The 19,280-nt window shown below is 27.8% G+C and overlaps 1 protein-coding gene across 2 annotated transcripts in view; it reads left to right on the top strand.

Annotated features, from left to right (window-relative positions):
* LOC129969381 (caseinolytic peptidase B protein homolog) overlaps positions 1–19,072 on the top strand; it is a 36,695-nt gene extending 17,623 nt beyond the window's left edge. For both annotated transcript variants that reach the window (XM_056083935.1, XM_056083937.1), the window contains exons 8-16: positions 341–418; positions 763–818; positions 1,853–1,897; positions 2,682–2,843; positions 6,433–6,589; positions 6,681–6,754; positions 7,886–8,005; positions 8,090–8,194; positions 18,844–19,072. In XM_056083935.1, coding sequence (XP_055939910.1) covers positions 341–418; positions 763–818; positions 1,853–1,897; positions 2,682–2,843; positions 6,433–6,589; positions 6,681–6,754; positions 7,886–8,005; positions 8,090–8,194; positions 18,844–19,029 — 983 coding nt within the window. In that variant the 3' untranslated portion in view covers positions 19,030–19,072. The remainder of the gene's footprint in view (positions 1–340; positions 419–762; positions 819–1,852; positions 1,898–2,681; positions 2,844–6,432; positions 6,590–6,680; positions 6,755–7,885; positions 8,006–8,089; positions 8,195–18,843) is intronic.
* Positions 19,073–19,280: the final 208 nt, after the last annotated feature.

Below are 19,280 nucleotides of genomic sequence, written 5' to 3'. Positions count from 1 at the left end.
AAATTCCCCTATAATTTTAAAGTTGTTTAAAGTTTTTTTAGTAATTTAGTTTTTTTATGATCAGAATTTTTAGCATGAATTCCTGGTATATTGAAAATTAAAATTCAGATATCTGGTAGAATTAGATTTATAAAAAGTTAAATATTTTTGTTACACAAATTTTACTTGTGTTTCTACTTTCTGTTACTAATAATTTTTAGAAATGTTGAATTTTTGCTCTTGTAATCATGTCACAATTTTGATTATAACTATTTCATGTTTTGTGTTACTTAATAATAAACTGATATCTATTCAAAATAAATAGCAAGCCATCAGTCATATGTTTTATTTCTTTTTGAAGCTATCAGAAGAAAAGAAAATGGATGGTATGATGGGGATCACCCACTGGTATTTCTTTTTATGGGATCATCTGGCATTGGTATAAAATTTTATTCTATATTGATATATACATGTACTTATACTAAAATACATATTTTAAAACATACCTATTGTAACAAAATAATATTATAAATGCCACATCTTTCAAAATTTATTATTGTTCTATTGATAGTCATATGTGCCAAGGATTGTATTTTATTTTATTTACATATACATGGTTTTCAGTAAAGCATTCAAAATTTGTTAAATGTTTTCTTACTGATTTACCTCATGTAATTCATTTTGTGGTTATTTTATAAAACAGTTTTCTCTTTGGAATTAATTATTGTTATTTATACATATTTTGATATAAATTTATTATAATTTATTTTATCTATATTATAGGTAAAACAGAATTAGCCAAGCAAGTTGCTAGGTATCTACATAAAGATAAAAAAGAGGTATATAAAAAGTTTGTGTATTCTTAAACCATAAATTTCAATTATATTGAAATCAGATTATGAATTTTTAAATATAAAAATTTATACATTATAAAATGTATTTTTTTTTTCAAAAAAATTTTAGTGAACATTTTTTATTTTTAAATTTTTTTCTGATATTTTTATTTTAGACGGTTAAAACAATTTTTAAATAGGAAAATTTTTGTTTCCCATTCTGTAAAATGAACATTCTATTGCAGAATACTTCATTATGTAAATAAGATTGTATGATATTTCTCTAAGTAGAGATGAGATCTTTTATATATGTATAATTCATGAAATTTTTAATCACAAAATAAATCATAAATCTTTTTACTGAGAATTGCTCTTAACAAATTACAGATATTCACTGAAAAATTATATATGTTAAATTACTTTATTAGTGGTAATAGTAATATTTATAGTATGTAATAGTAATATTTATATTTTTGATACCATCATAATTTGGCATTTTAATTCTTCTATCAATATAAATTAAAGTGGTTTTTCAAATTAGAATTGCAAATATTATTATTTAATAATAGACCTTATAAAATTATTCATAAATAAATAGTCTAATACATTTAAATATTTCTTGAGAATATTGTAAACACTTTTAATAAATACTATTGACTATATAAATTTGTATTTTTATGCATGAAATGTTTTGCTTTGAAAAGTTGTACAGTTTACAATATATCTAAAAATATTTATGGAGAACAATTGTTATTCCAAATAAGACTGATTAATGGTGAATAACAGAAGACAAAGCATGTAACCAAAAAATAATTGTATATTACCAAAAATTCTTTTAGCTTGCGTTAAAACTTGCATTACAAATTTATTGCTACATTTATACTTTTCTCCTGATTCATCTTTAAAAAAATGGTGCTTTGTTCAATTTTTTTAATATTATTTATATATTATAATGTATAATAATTTTCTATATATTATGTTCTTCATTTATATACAAAAAGTACCATTTGTAAAAAATTGTAATTTATTTTTCTCCCTAGGGTTTTATTAGATTGGATATGTCTGAATACCAAGAGAAACATGAAGTAAAAATTGCTACTTTTATTTATGATGGTCAAAATATGATTTTACATTTTTTTTCTTTATTTGGAAATATGGTATTTTAATAGATTAAAAAGTGATTTAAATGTTTAATTTATTATTCTGATAATATTTTAATACAAATTTACTTAATTTATATATATGGGATTTTGTAACTTATATAAATAAAATGCTTTTTCTTTTAAATTCTAAAAATGAATAAATTAAATTCTAATGATGAATAAATTTTTTTTTACAATTGGGTCACAAATGCTATAAAGCATAAAGAAAGATTTTGTGATAATTAATTAGTTAGTTAGTTACAAGCAACTAAAATGTCTACTGTCAAGATTTGTTTTATAAGCTGAATTTAAAAACTGTCAAAATATGGGAAAGTGATCTATTTAAATAAGATTTCCTTCCTGGTTATTGAAAAATGCCTCTTTAATTAAAAGTTGTTTTATTGAAAACTTATGGGCTCTCCATAATTTCTGAAGACGTTATAAGATTTTAAAATTCTTTAGTGCCATAGATTTTCACATTTTTACTAAAAATAAATTTGCAGACAATTGAGGGATTTTATGTTTGATTCCATAGAGTTCTATTATTAAATATTTATTTTATTTTCCTCCTATTTATACCATATTTCTTTCACTTAAATGAGAATTTTGTGTCGATTAATAAAATAATTTATCTTTAGTTAAAAACATTTTAATGTATCTGGTTTTTAAACTGAAAGATAATGATTTTCTGTAATGCCATTTTTTAAATTTTTTTAACTTCTGTAAGGTTGCCAAGCTCATTGGATCTCCTCCTGGATATATTGGCCACGATGATGGTGGGCAGTTAACTAAACAGTTGAAAGCTTGCCCAAATGCTGTTGTACTATTTGATGAAGTTGATAAAGCACATCCTGATGTCTTAACAGTTCTTTTACAATTATTTGATGAGGTAAAATAATCATGAAATACATTTCTTAAGATTAATGATAGCAGTTTTACGAAGAATTTTTATTAATTTGATTTGATTAATCTGTTGGATTATAATGTAACATGATTTAAACCCTGAATGTTCTTGTAATAAGTTTTGATTCATGCTACTGTTACTTTTTATTAATAACATAATTTACTAAGTAAATTTCAGTAAGCATGCATCATCAACTGCAAATAATGAATCATAGCATATAAGAAAGATTTTACAACTATAAATGTTGGATATATTTTTTGTTATTTTGCAAAAGCTAGATAATTGTTAAATTGTATATTGTGCAAGTAGTTTTAAATTTCAAGCACCATTTTAAAATTCAATTCTTGGAATTTCTTTCTTTTTTAGTGATGGAAACTTGTACCAAAACAAATATGAGTGACTACAAATTGTGGTCTATATTTTTCAGTGTATATTGAGATTGCTACTTTTTTAATACAAATAAAATATTCTTTAAGTCATATTTTTATTTATCTATTAAAGCAAACAAAAGTTAAATCTACTATTTTTATTTACAGCTTGTATGTAATCTCCTTATACAGATAATTAAAATTTGATTGTCCATTGTTACAATATGTATTAATTATAATGCTCACTTTTAAAAAAGGATCCCCTTTTTATTAACTGGTATATCCCTCATGAATGCACATAAAAATAAATTTCAAATCTGATACTTAATAAATTAAATAGTCATCATTACATCTAGGTATCTTTGAATTCACATTAAAAGTCACTATGAAAGTGAGGAGTAGAAAAAAAAAATTACAAAAAATTAATTAAATTGAAACATCTATTTAACTGGGGGAAACTTTTTAAATTTGAAAATCTGAGTCAAATGATGAAATTGTCTAATGATCATGTATACAAAAGTATAGCAGACTCATCGATTTTTTCTTGTTAGAGATTTGAGACAGAATTCTTTTTTGCTCTAACTGAATGCTGAGTATCATCTCAATTTCTTAATTAAATAAATAAAAACATTAAAAAGTTGCACATGTTCTTTTCGCTAAAGATAAAAGTAATGCCCTTTCCTTCAGATCTTAAGTCGTTTAGCTTTCTTGATGTAAATTATTAATTGGAAGAAATTATTAAGATATCCCTGAAATCAATGATTTTGTTGGAGAAACAGAAAAATGATAAGTGCTCTAATTCTTATCAACCACATGTAGAGTTATTTAGTTTTGTTTTTTCTGATTTAAGATAGTTTGGTAAGTTTCTTAGATTAGGTAAGAATTTAGTAAGTTTCTTAGATTCTTAGGTAAGATTCTTAGATAGTTTGGTAAACAATCTAGTCATTGTGGTAATATGGTAACACTGAAGAGTAATCCTTCAGGTAACTAGAACATTGTACAGATGAGGTTTGTTGACTGAGAATGTGTGCATATATTATTTGTATGCCAGTTATGCCAACAGTGGTGTAAAGTTAACTTAAAACTATGCTGAAATGTTTTGACCTTAATAATATTATTAAGGGGACGAGGCAGCCAATTGTAAGGTTAAGTAAGAGATAGCTTTAAAGTTTTATTTTATTTTTATTTTTATTTACAATTTTAGATATTATTAAGATATGTTTTACATTTTATTAAGATATTGAAATTGTTAAATAGTAAAATCTTTTCAATAAAATAATGTACATTTTAATTGTGATTAAGTGTTAACATAATAAGTACTGCAATTCAAACATTAGTATAATAAAATGTTAGAGAACAAGTTTTTTTAAAATAATGCTGATTTTAAATTATACTAAAATGAAGCAATTACATCATAAAATCATAACATAGGTAGGATTATGATGAGTTGAAAGTTAATCTACCTCAAACAGTTGAATGCATTTATTGAAAAGCATGGTAAATGATTGTGGGGAAGTAGTAGGATGGTAATAAATATGATTATGTTAAATTCAATGTATCTTTTTTGTACTTTTGTGCTGAATTTTGTTGATGAATTTTGATTTTGTGAAAAAGTGAAATACAGCTAAATGTGGAAAACATTGGTTCATAACTTTCTCTTAACTCATGAAAATGAACTCATTTGATATAACTTATAATATAGGAAACACCTTGGGTTTTCAAAATCAAAACAAAATACATTCAAATGTTTATATGCATTTAATATTTGTTACTTTTAACTTTTTCCTATCACCCCTTCCTAGTGACTCTTTAATTTTATTTATTAAAAATGCCAATTAGGGTAAGGTTAAGATAAAAAAAATGTGCATTTTTAAAGAAGATCTCCAATTTTTTATTTATTTGTGTGGACTAAGTTAAGTAAATGCATTGTTGTAATTACACCGCTGGATCCACTACACTTCTTTAAACTATGTTTGGAAGGAAGTAGCTTGTAAAGAAAAGAAAAAAATGCTTGAAAATTTGCATTGCGTATAAAGTAAAGATTATTTATGGTAACCCTTTGGTTGTTTAAGTAAAGAGTGATTGCAATTTGCAAATATCACTTCTTTACATTTGGATTATAGGATATGCATGTAAAATATCCTTTATAATCATTCCCTAATAATTAATTTCTAAATCATTAAAGATAGGTATATACTTCCATTCAAAAATTTTCCAAGTCATGTAAAGATTTATGTTTTTAAATCAATAAATGTGATGACCAAAAACTTATGAAATCTAAATTTTTGTACTGTCCCTGAATCCTTCAAATTTTTTGATACACTAAAAATTTTATCTTAAAAGAAATTATCTACTTATCAGAATAAGCTCATTTTCTAAAGTTTCCCCAAGCTGTAAAGCAACGAATATTTTCCCTAAGGCGATAATAGACAATTTTATGGCTGTCTTGTATGAAATAATTAACTCTATGTGTTAGAATTTTAGTGCCTCAAAACCTGGGATAATTTTTGCATGCACAAAAATAGATGGAATTGTTCCTTTCATATGAGCCTTTGGTTGCAAATTACCTTTCATCCTTAGATTTCAGCTGTGCTCCCTGAAAACGGCTGAGTTAGGGCTTCGTTAAATGATTTGGGTTCAGATTCATGGGGTTAATGTTTCACTCAAGGCAGCCATTGATTATCCTGAAGTAATGAAATTCAAACCTTTTCATTTTTAGTTGTCTGTAGTGTAAGTCTTTTTTTTATTTTAGGGTATCAAGAATATTTTACTTAATATGAGTAATAAACTAGAGAACTGTGTCGAAAACATAATTCTTATCATTTACTGCATTTTTTCAAATGGAAAGTACATGCCTGCATTTAATGGCTTAGAAATTGGTTATTGGATTACAATATGTGCATATTTAGAGTGAGTATCCTCTATATATGCTTCAATTTAAGAAGTATTAAATAAGTTTATTAACACGTCTAGAGCTTCATTAATTTCTAATAAATAGGCTTGGTCTTTCTTTAAGTTTTTACTAATTAAAAAGTCAATTTTTTAAAGTAATCTGTTTTCCCTATTTGCAACAATTGTGAATGAATTATGCAAGCTGTATTTTTCCTTTATGAAATATTATTAAACTTAATTATTTAAACCATTAATTTATGTGTAATACTTACATTATAATTTGCATTTTAATTTTCAGTTACGAATATTTATAGGGTCGTCTTACTGATGGAAAAGGTAGAACTATAGAATGTAAAGATGCAATATTTATTATGACTTCAAATTTAGCAAGTGATGAAATCGCTAGGCATGCATTACAGTTAAGAGCTGAAGCCGCTGAATTAGCTTCCCAGAGATATAGCAATAATATTGGTAATATTTTGACATTGACTATATTTTCTTTACAACATTGCTTTTAGAGTAACTAAATTTGTTATAGTGATCTGATTTTGTCTTATATTAGGTGACGCAGAAATGGTTGAAAAGGTTACTATTTCGAAGACTTTTAAAGAAAATGTTGTTCATCCTATTCTTAAGGTAAGGGGTGTTTTTTTTGCTCTTATTTTACATAATTTAATATTTCAAATTTTTTTTATATAAAACTATTATTGTTTCATTCTTGTTAGTTGTTTTTGGATTAAAAAATTTGCTAAAAATGCAATAATATCAGATTGGACTGAAATTATCAGCAATTTTTTTTATCATTAAAATAATTTTCAAGATCCATCCATGTTAATTGTAGTGAAAGAGCAAAAAATATAGATTAGAATCACAACAAGACCACAGTGATAAAAGAAGACAAATTCTCTTTTTGGAAAAACTGAGATGTGATGTAATACATAATTGAATCTGATTTGCCTATTCTGTTTAAAAATTAGTAATGATTTCCAAATATGGATATTCTCAAATAGATCAAATCATGAGGAATTCAAATGATTTAACTTAAGAAATATGGGCCTTATAGGGAAAAAACATCATGCACAATCCTAATCCTTTAAAAAGTCCGAAAAAAAAAAACTCCATCATCTTAAATAAAGATGAAAAATATTTATTATTATTATTATAAAGATAACTCTATTATATAGATTTTCATTTTCAGTAATAAAATTGAAGAAAAAAATTTCTTACTAATGATTTATCAAAATAGCTAGGTCATCATTATACTAATCTACTAACAAAATGGTTATACACTTCAATGACCGTAATGTTATTTCTTTAAATTAAAACCAAAAATAAAAATGTTTTAGCTCTTTGTATGGCTATCTTGCAGTTTCTCAATTCGAAAACTGTATTTGGACAATTTTCATCCATGAATTTTCATTCTTATTGCTTGTACGCTTTGAGTAAACTCACTGTAGCTGTCTTACACTTGTGTTATAATGTTCCTGTGCAACTTATCATCATGATGCATGATATTATGATGCAGGTGCTGATACATATTTAAAATACATGTGAAAATGAAAGTAGTTTTTTAAAAATTGTAAACCATATCAAGTCTGAAAAATAAATGAATTAGAAGATTAAACTTGCTTTTTTTTTTCTGACTTTTCTAAGATTGAAATATCTTTAAGCTACAAAATCATCTAACTATTTAATTACAACAATTGTTATTATTATTTACATACTTTACTTTCTGTTCATTTTTTTTTTTTTTTTTCTTTTTCCCAGAGGCATTTCCGGCGAGATGAATTTTTAGGAAGAATTACCGAAATAATTTATTTTTTGCCATTTAGCAAATCAGAACTTCTGAAATTAGTTCAGAAAGAGCTTGAACATTGGGCTGAATTGGTATGTTATGATTGTTATTGTTATTACTTGATTTTATATTTGCATTTCTTTTTTCTTTTCGTTAATTCTGTTATGTTGTTTTAGGCCAAAAAGCGACATAACATTGAACTAACCTGGGACAAAATGCTCCTTGAAACAATTTGTGAAGGTTATGATGTTCACTATGGTGCTCGCTCTATAAAACATGAGGTAAGTCTTTTAAAATTGTCAGAATTAATCATTTTAAATTTGTTTTTTTGGAAATTGAATAAGTGAAAACTTTTGGTAGTGGGTGCAAGTTTTAACAAGGAATCATCTATCTATTGATAAAGGTAATGGCTGTTTGGATTTGTTCTCATATAACGTATTCTGAGCACTTAGGTTTAGTGTGAAGGCTTTGATTGCCAGTTTCTGGTAATCAGTGCGACATTCTATGTAAAGTTGTTTCATTGTTTGTTTTATGACAAACTCTACCCTTCCCATATGTTTTAAATCAAGATAAAGTTTGCCATACTTCCTTAATAAACATTACACTCCTCATGGGGCACCTTAGATATGGGAATGAGAAATTGTCATATAAATGATAATGCTGTTATCAATTGACTTATCACCGATGATTGCTCATTTTTCTGTGTGAGAAATCTGTATGTTATGCTCATAAGGGAGGCTGTTTGTTGTTCATTGCAACTCGGTAATTCAATTCATTCCTTGCTCTTTGGCTGGGCGGGAATAATTTTAATGGCTGTAAGAATTACATCCAGTGCTGCTTCGAATACTGTCTGTCCACCATGTGATCTTTCCCCACCAAAGTCAAGGTTGGTAATGGTTGCTATCGGAACTACTTGTTGTACAAGAAATTCATTTCGAATATATAGAAATGCATTCGATTTTTTTTATATTAGGTATTCAAATATAGAAAGAGGAACATATGGATTGAAAAATTGCTATATAGGTGGTAAATAGTCATAGATTAAATTTAATTTTTGAAAGTAAATTCTAAAAACTATTTAATCAAAATTATTAGAATACTCGGAATCTCAGATATCCCTGTCATATAGATACAAAGAACAAATCAAATGAAAAACTAAATAATTATTTGTGTTCAAACGATTACATGATGTAGAAAGAAAAAAAATCAGTTAAGAAATCTGTAGTAGTATTGGAATCAGTTTACATTATAAAGAGATCAATAACTTTAATTTGATTGGTTCTAAATTCAGACATGTAATTTATACCAAATTCTGGAACAAAGGCCAGACAACTGAGTAACTTTAACATTAAAACAAAAATAATATAATTAATTGTAACTTTTCCATAATTAATATTTTCCCCTGTGATTTCTTTTTCCAATAAAAGACTAACTTTTTAGTCAACATAGGAAGTAATTTTCTTAGAGATGTTTTCTTTTTGTTTGACATAAATTCTTAGTCTTACATAGTTTGTCATGCTGGACAATTCGATGTCGCAATTTCGATTAATAGATCTTTAGCAGTGCTTTCCAGTTGTTCTCAAAACTTCTGTTTCATCCAAGTTGAAATTTAATTTTTAATTTTTCTGATCATGATTTGAATCTCAGTCCAATTACTAGAGAAGTCTTTTCTTGAGATAAGAAAAAAAAAATTAACAAATTACGAAATGCAGTTCATTTTAACTAGAAAAAAAAAGTTAATGATTTTCAAAAAGGGGGGGGGGGAGAAAGAAAGCTACGCAAATATGCAACTTAGGCAAAAGCGAGAAGACGAATGATAAACTATTCATTTACCTGTTTCAAATTGGTACGGTCCATTGAAAAAAGTATCCGGGCATCCGCTATTGCTAGCAATCTATAATAGTTAAATGCAAGAAAAAAAGTCATTCTATCTAAAGAAATGCCACTTTAAAAAAAATATTTAAATTGCATTTTTAGAAGGAGTTATTGATATATATTTATATTTGATTACATCTCCTAATTTTCTATCTTTTGACTAATTTTTCATAATAAGAAATTCCCAGGTATAAAATTTTAGACAAATCGATTCGAAATAACTGGATATACAAGAGAAAAAAGATTTAAAAGCTATTTAAGTATATGCAAATTTAACAAATAGACCAATCTATTGTTCCTTTTTTCAGGTTGTTTTCATTTCAGTCGTTTATTCGATAACTTTGCTTTAAGTTTTTATTTTTACGCTTAATCTCTATGAAATCTGACTGAATATGTTTTTGTATGTACATTTAAAAGCAAATAAAAAAATAAGATAATTGGTATTTTCGAAGCATATTTTTTAAGATAATAATTTTATTATATAAGTTTAGTGATTAATACAAATAAAATTGGTTTTAATTAAAAGTTTTTACAGTAGCTAAAAAACGTCATATGTTTATTGCCTAAAACATTCCTTTATATTTGAAACATTATATTATTGACTTGTATACTCCAAGTTTCTGCAATAATATTTTGTATCCTCAAAAAAATAAATTTATTCATATATTTTACGTTATATAAATTTTGTACAGAATTCAGCGTCTGTGCTTTTTTCATAAATTAAAGATCTCGCAAATTATTTTCATATCTATAATCGATTCTTGTTTGTTCCAAACGAAACTTCGTTTGAAATGTGATCTCAGAAGAATCTGTTACGTTTATCGATTTTCCCTCCTTACAATTATTTTTAAAAAGAAAAAATATATCCTATTTTAAAACAACATTGATAGATATGCTCTGTTTTCCGTTCCAGTGGAAGCAATTTTTTAAAAATACCAGTTGGAAAATATCCTTTTTGCAAAATTGAAATGTCGTTCTAAAAATGCAAAAATCATGTTGCCTTAGAATCTTTTGGCTATTGTTACATTATTTTAAAAACTATTTTACAGATATGGATAAAATTTGGAATATTAGTCTTGTTTCTTAAATTTGTACCAATCTTTTTTTAATCAGTTTCTATAAAAAAAATGTTTAGTTTGTAAATTTAAAAAATAATCAAAAATATAAAATATGCTTTTATATATTTAAAAATGTGTAAGTTTTGTCTTGTCCATTGAGTATTTTAACGCGCAATAAGAATTATCTTCGAAAATTCGTTATATCTTGAAATATATTTAAAAAAAGGGGGGAACTTTAATTTAACTTTAAATCAAATTTTAAATTGCTTATATTATTGCATCAACCATTAATTCAAAATTTAAAAAAAAAAAATGTTATTTATATTTTAGCTGTTTTAATTTGGAGAATCTTTAATCTTCAGATATGTCGGATGTTGCTATTTTAAACAATTGAGTTTGTGTAAATCTAAATATAGAGATGATCTCTTATAAGAACAAATATTTCATAGAAATAATATTTCTACAGTTATAGGCATTTATTCTTTATTCTACGACATTTAATCTTGGTGTAAAAAGCAACGTCGGTTCTTTTTAACAGACTATACTAAGAATAAAATAAACTCTAGACTTCTGTTGATTCCTCCTATTCAAAATAGATCTTCCGTAACAAGATCTGTTCCTGTAGCGATCACTATCATTCTAGACACGTGGCAAAAATAGATATCTTACGAACAGGCTATACGAAGATGAGAAATTTTATTTTAATGTAAAATTTTCGATTAAACAGAGACATAATCAGGAAAAAGGACTTGTCTTATAAAACGATTGTTAATATAGCAAATAATGCCATACTTTTAAGATATATTATAGAGCAATTTCTTAATATATACAGATTTAACTTTCTCATATACAGAGTTTTGAGAAAGTATAGTAATCGTCAAACAATTCCAACTCGAGATTTTGACGATAATCTCCATGTTTTAGACCTAATTGAGTTCAAAAAACACATTTTTGGAAAATGTCCGTCTTTCTTTCTGTGACAAAGATAACTTAAAAACTCTTTGAGCTCGACGGTTGAAATTTGGTATACGGTCTTTGCACAAAATTTACAGAATTTTGTCAAATTTGAGTTAAATCTGTTCAGAGGAAGTCCGTCTATCCTGCTGTTCAAATATAAGTTAACACGATAATTACAAAACGATTCTCTATTGTAGACATTTGTCGTATTTTGGGCCAAATTCAATTACGGGTTGACTGTGGGTCAGTCGCTACTTTCAGTAACATGTGAACGCGATTATTAAAAATCGCAGTGACTAAATATATCTAATTAGACATGAAATTTTGTAGCTACAAGTGCAATTTTTGTTTCAGTCGACTGAGAAAAACGTATCTAAAAGTAAAATTCGATTTTCAGATGCTATTAACCGCATACCAGGGATTAATCGCCAAATAACTCGCCAAGGACAACAGAATAGATTCAATAAAAATGCTAAATTCACGCTAAAGGTTAATATTTTGTTATTATTGTATGTTAATCCTACGCAAGGTATTCTCCGTCATGACAAATTTATTAAAGAGTATGCGAGAAAGTTTTGGAGCGACCACTTCCGCTGTTTGTTTTACTGTTTCATTTGGAATGGAAATTTGTAGAATTTAAAGTGAATTCGAATGTAATCTTTTATAAAAATTCTTTTTCCTAGGGCAAGCATCATAAAGATCATATGCATTATTTTTTTCAATCCGTTTACATTTACTTTGGCAGCCTGTGTAGTGAGAATAGATTCATTAGTAATTTTTCTAAATATTTTAATGGTTTTGTATGGTTATAAATTTCACTTTCAGATCTTAATGAAATATACTGATTGATTAATGAATTAAAAGTTTACTACTGCACTGGCAGAACCTGGAAAATCAGGAAAATATTGGCAATTTAAAAATCATCTATAGAGCAGAAAAAATGCAGGGAATTTTGAAATTTTCCTTAAAAATCGGGGAAATACAGAGAATTTTAAATGCTCAGTTTCTTTTCTTCTAAAAAAAAAATGCTGATTAATTCACACATTACAAGAATAAAAGATCGCCGTCATAGCTCTAGAAACTTTACACCGCCATTCATGACTGTCAGACCGCGAAAATTCATTCCTTCTCTACTCATTCACCGTTTCCTCAGCGTAGATCAATCCAGTTTCCAAGATTGAGAAAATTTGCCGATATTGAAATGACGATTACAGCCATAGTTTGACAACGGATTCTAAACCCCTCCGCGCTTTTGCGCATGCGTTAAGATGGGTTTAATTCGTAAAAATAGGGGTGAGAGGAAACATGAAAGGAGGGGATGTTTACATTTAACAATAAAATAAACTGGAATTACTCGCAAACTGAATTAAAATAATACGTTCAGAATCTACACGATATTCACATACTCGTGGGAAAAAATTGAACAAAAAAGTATCTAATAGGGCGAAAATCAAGGTCAAAGAATGATGGAGAATTCCGGAAATGCACTCACCCTTCCGTGTCTGTCCCCTTAATGAGATAGAATCGTCGAAAAGTAGTCGTCTGAAAGCATTGAAACGAACAGTACTTTGGAGCTACTAAAATTAGATTATTTTTTTTAAAATCAGAGTGTTTTATATTTGTGAAGAATAATACAAAACATATTTAAATAAAGATCCAAAAATTTTGCTATTTTTAAGAACTACATTTTGTTTAAATTCACATTTATTGAAAAACCGTGCAGTATTATTATGTAAAAAGTGAATGGTTGATTTATTTTTTATTTATCCTAAAGCAGAAATTTCCATTGCATGTCCAGAATATGCAAAAGTCCAATCTGAAAGTTTCTGGAAAAAATTAGAAAATGAATACCAAAAAATAATAATAATAATAATAATTTTGTTCGTAATAGTTTAATGAAGAAATTCGTTTAAATGATTTCTCTTCTAGTTTTTGAGGTCCAAAGAATTTTCTATTCTAAAATATTCTAATATAAAATTGTTGTACTTCAATACATGTATGAGGTAAGAATTTCTGAAAATGGTTATGTAGGAAAATGGATAAAATGTGGGAAAGTATATTTTAATGGAAATATGAGAAAAGGAGAGGGAAGAAATGATGCTATAGGAGAGGGAAGAAAAATTTCCATGTATGCTTGTAATGCATGTAAAAATTGTAATATACTTTCCCTCCCCCCTCCCTTCTTTTTAAAATTACCTTCAATGTTGTTAGAGATGAACAATTATTAATTTAAAAAAATGCTTAACCATCTTTTTGTTGAGAATGAGTCACCCTTTTTTTCTAAATAACCAAGTATCATTTAAAAAAACAATAAATAAAGAGGATCCCAATCCATATTTTTAAAAATAAAAACGTCATTAATTGCACGTTTGAAAAAATCGGAAAGAATTGTTTAAATAAAGCAAATTATACGAATATATTTTCTTTTTTGTATGCAGTAAAAAAAATATTTTCATACTATAATTTGGGCGGAAGTTAAAGATGTAAAGCTGTGAAAAATCATACTTTTTTGTTTCAAAATAGTATAAAGAAAATTTTCATTTAAAGTAGTTTTTTTTAATTATTTATTTTTATTTTTAAAGAATTCTAAATTCCAAAATTTGGTGGAACATCTAATATCCTGAATAAAGTAACAATTTTTTGATTCAAATTTTAGTTAAAAACCATTTCTGGATTAAACAAAACAGTTTTGAAAATTATTTAAGATCCAAAATGCTTGAAAAAGAAGGCGAGTGATTATTTTTTCCCCCTAAATAATCGTATCGCCCCCTCCCCTCAACCTTGTAATTTGGAAGCACTCTGGCGTTTCACAATTCATCACGGCATCCATAAATTCCAATCTTATTCATTTTTATATTGCATAGTTATTATTTCGTTTATTTGAAAACATGAGTGCTGGAATGTTGATAATGTCTGATATTGATTTTAAATCGTGAGAAATGACGTCACAAGAAAACTTTGTTCGAAAATTCACTCCTAAAGAATTTTAATTAAACAAGATCAAGATTCCAATCAGTAGAAGAGGCGTGAAGAATGAGTTCAAGGTCTTTTCAGTGCATATTGCTTCTGTTTTAAACATTGTTATCTATTTAAAGACGATCAGATGTACTTTAAAAATTTCTGAATTAAAAATTTCTGAATGAGATAATGTTGATTCTGTTCAATTATGAACGGGAAGGTCGATCGAATAAAAATGTATAAAAAAAATTATCGATGATGACAAATCTGCATTATAAACAACATAAAGTTGGGAACCTTGACTTGTCTGTGAATGCCACAAGTGCTCAGATATTTATTTTCATAATCTCATGCATGAGACATTCTGTGCTTTGTTTATAGTAAAGAAATTGTATGGTATTCACGAACAGCAATTACGAAATATCGATCTAAGGCGCGAATTTAGTTTTTTCACTGAATCTAGCTTGCGATCTTTGGCAATTAATTATTGCGTGCGATTAATATATAAGCACCAAAAATAGAATGTGTTTTAGACATTTTTTTTTTCGATTGATTGAAACCGAAATTTGGCATAAATCTACGATTATGATCACAAAATCACATATACTAAGTTCTATTTGTTTATTTAAATCGTCGCATTTTTGAGGTATTATGTCTATATCTGTGTTCTTAGGAAAGTACGAACCGACAGACAGTTAACTCTTTCCCAGATTTAACTGAAAATGAGATTAGAATCTACATTTTAAATACTGTGAACCGAATTTCATTTGAATAATTTGTTACGTTTTTTGAATTACATGTATGTAAAATTATAAACCAATAGACTCTCAACATCTTAACGGATTTGTTGAAGATCGGTATTTTAAATACTAAATCTGTGTGCTAGATTTTGTCTATTTATCCATTTTTTTTTTTTTTTTTTTTTTGCATTATCGGGCTTATTGGTACTCGGACATGGATTTTCTGCAAATGGATTTCCTTCAAAATTTGATAGAAATCCACAGATTTGGAGAAGACTACAGATTGAACACTAATTTCATTTGTTTAGCTCAAAGTGTTCACAGAAGATATAATTCCAAAAGCGTCTTTTTTCGTATTCAAAGAGGCGTGAAACCTGGTGATCCGTCAAAATCTCGAGTTCGAATTTTTCGACTTTTATAATTCTTTCACTTCGTATACTTCGATTGTTGATTCGTACATATTGATTAGATTGTATTATATTTGGTTTAAGAATGACACAACATTTTTTATCTAATAATAACAATTAAAATAAACCAAATAATTAAGGTAGCTGGACCTTATTAATCGGTTTTATTGCTCCTACCAAATCATTTTAGAATTAAAATTTTATACTAACGAACGATTTAATAAAAATTTTATTACCATTAAAAATAACTACAATTTTTGATGCATTTCTAAAAAAATCCTGAGAACGTAAAATTCGAATTTTAAAATACTATTAACATAACTACTTTTCATGTTAATTAGTATTGTGATTTGAAATTTTTCTGTGACGCATATTCGAAATGACCAGGACTACTTAGTGTTTTTTAATCTAGACCTCAGATTTCTTGATCAGGGCAGCGGTAGAAACAAAATTGAACTTATTTGACGCATTTATCGCAGCTGTTTATTTTCCCTTTACACTGTAGATAAAGCTAGATTAAAGGATGAAGAATTAATTCGGCGATACTGCTCATCTGTTTCTTCTTCTTCTTCTTTCTAATCCCCTGATCGGAATCAGATCAGGTCCATGAGACCATTCGCCTTCAAACCATCAAGGACATTATTGGGGCTATGAAGCAGGTTCTCCCGGGAAAAGCCAATACAGCGAAGCAAATGCTCAGCAGTGGCCTCGCTTGAATTGCACTTTGTGCAGATGGGGAAGATCTTGTTCCCACGGGAGAACCGAAGAGTCTTGAGGTGGCCAGATTTAAATCTAGACATAGCCGTCTGGTCTTGTCTAGCACCGCCAAAGCTCAGAGCACCACCAGGGCCAGAGCCAAGGTACCAAGGATGGGAAGGTGGTAGTTTCCAAGATGAGTTGACAAGGGCCTTACTTCTGGAATGCATTTCCTGGAAAGTTAAGGGCTCAGCAGAATTCAGAGTCAGGGATGAACCCTTCTTAGCCAGACTATCGGCAATGTCATTATATTTAAGGTTTACATGAGATGGTATCCATTGAAAATGTATAGCTGAGGACTTGGACATCAATTTTAATTTTTCAAAAACACGGATGCCTCTCTGGTCTACAATATTCCTCCAGTTTTCTAAGTACTGTATGACGCTACGACTATCAACTAGAAGCCAAATCTCACCGATTAATTGGTGATCTAAAGAAAAGCCCAGAGCCATGTCAATGGCTATCAATTCTGAGCCAAAGACGGAACTAAAGTCAGGGTTGCGCTGACTAAGGAAAGTCTCTTCATTGCCGGATTTAATTACAACCCCGCTACCAGTGTGACCATTTTCATCTTTACTACCGTCAGTATAAATCAGTACAGCTTCAGATGGGATATTATTGATTACTTCAAGAGCAGCTTGTCTTAGAAATTCAGGATGTTGAGAAGATTTATTAGTGTAAGTCAATTGTTCTGTATGGAAGTACACACCAGATGATTTGTCATCTGTTTCTGTTTGACGTAATATATCTTCCCCAGTGATGAATATCTGAAAGCAGTTGCCATTAACGTTGCTGCTATTTTTTGAAAATAATTTTAAAATTTGAGTTGCAGAATAGATAGATGTAGGACGGTACCACAGACTTTAATTTTTCAGAAAAAGAAAAAAAATCCTGTGGCGTATGGTCAATCAGCCTTTTTCAAATTAACATTAATCGTTCATTACTTCCACGTATATACAAAGAGAAAGTATTATTATCGTCAAAAAGTTCGACCCATAGAATTTTATAATTTCCACGTTTTAGATTTTTCTGAGTCAAAATAAATAAATAAAAATGGAACTATACCTTTTTTTTATCTATCTATCTATCACGATGGCTTAGATACATTAGAAATTTGACGTGAAATCTTAACACCGAATTGTAGGTTTCTATTAAATTTTAGACGATGTCTTTTGGTCGTATGCATGTGAACACCATAATTCAAAATTACAAAGTGCTAGATTGATGAAATTTGGCCGTCTATTGTGTGAATATTCGTATATTTGCGAATGCGAATACTGAAAAATGTAACTACTTAGATAAATGGAATTTGGTTTGCTCTCCCGTGACTGAAATTTATGAACTGTATTAAAATTTGGATTTAATCCCTTGAAGCAATGATGCTCAAAATTCATACTCGTTGTTTTTTTCTTTATTGTACTATAAAAACAAAATGCTTGTGGACTTTGCTGTGACTTTCCTAGGTTTGTTGACTTCTGTCCACCCCAATCCCCTTGATACATTTAGATTCAGAAGGCCAAAAAAGAAAATACTATAATATCTAAATACGAAAAAAAGAGGGGGGAGGGGGGAAAAGAAGAAAAAAAAAATCGAGGAGACAACATTGTCGCTGATTTTTCTTGTTTCGCTGTAAAAACCAATTTGGCGCAAATCTGTTAGTAAAGTGGCCATCTGTCGTGTGAATATTCATATATTTGTGAATGCCAATACTCAAAAATGAAACTACTTAGATAAATGGAGTTTGGTTTGCTGTCTGGTGACCGAAATTTATGAATTGTATTAAAATTTGGATTTAATCCCCTAATTTTTTTAAAAAGGAATAATCACCATAAGAATAACTCTTCTTATTTAAAAAAAAAAATTAGTTATGCTGTTTTTTAGTTTGGAATGAAATACCGCCACCTATCAATTAATTTTTGAATAGATATACATTTCGTCACAAAATAATGTGCTTTTATCATTGGTAATTAGATACATGACAAAATAATAATAAATAAATAATTAAGTACATAACAAGAATTTCTTAGGTTAAAATATCGCATAATTTATGAACATTGTTCACATTATTTTTCGTTATTATGAATGATAGCTTATGAATTTTTCTGTTCTTTAGGTATATATATATATATTATTTCTTTCTCTTCTGTGTTGATGATCAGTATTCATTAATTGTTAACAGGTTGAAAGGCGTGTTATCAATCCTCTTGCTGAAGCTCACGAAAAGCAACTTTTTACCAAAGGCTCCACTGTGCATATAACTGTAGAATACAATGAGAGTGCTTTACAAGGCTCTGATAAATCTGCATCTGGAAATGTGAAATTACAAGTGAGGACAAAAGGAAAAGCAAAAGACTATGTAATGTAGTTTATTATCCTTTGCATTGTAAATAAATGTATTTAAGATTGAAGATGGCTTTTATTTCTCCTTTATACTTCCGTGAATTAAAATTTTTAATTAGTGAATCATGAAATTAGTGATTTTTTTTTCCTTTCTGAAATTATCCATTTGAAATCTTTTATAATGATTAAAAATGGTCCATAATCTCGATGTTTTTTCCTGACCATTTAATAATAATTGTATATGAAGTATAATGATTATTTTTGTATGAGTAAAGA

The sequence above is a fragment of the Argiope bruennichi genome, chromosome 5 (assembly GCF_947563725.1).
Source record: "Argiope bruennichi chromosome 5, qqArgBrue1.1, whole genome shotgun sequence".
NCBI lineage: Eukaryota > Metazoa > Arthropoda > Arachnida > Araneae > Araneidae > Argiope > Argiope bruennichi.
Note: the sequence above shows the minus strand (reverse complement) of the source record. Positions and strands in the feature narration are given on the sequence as shown.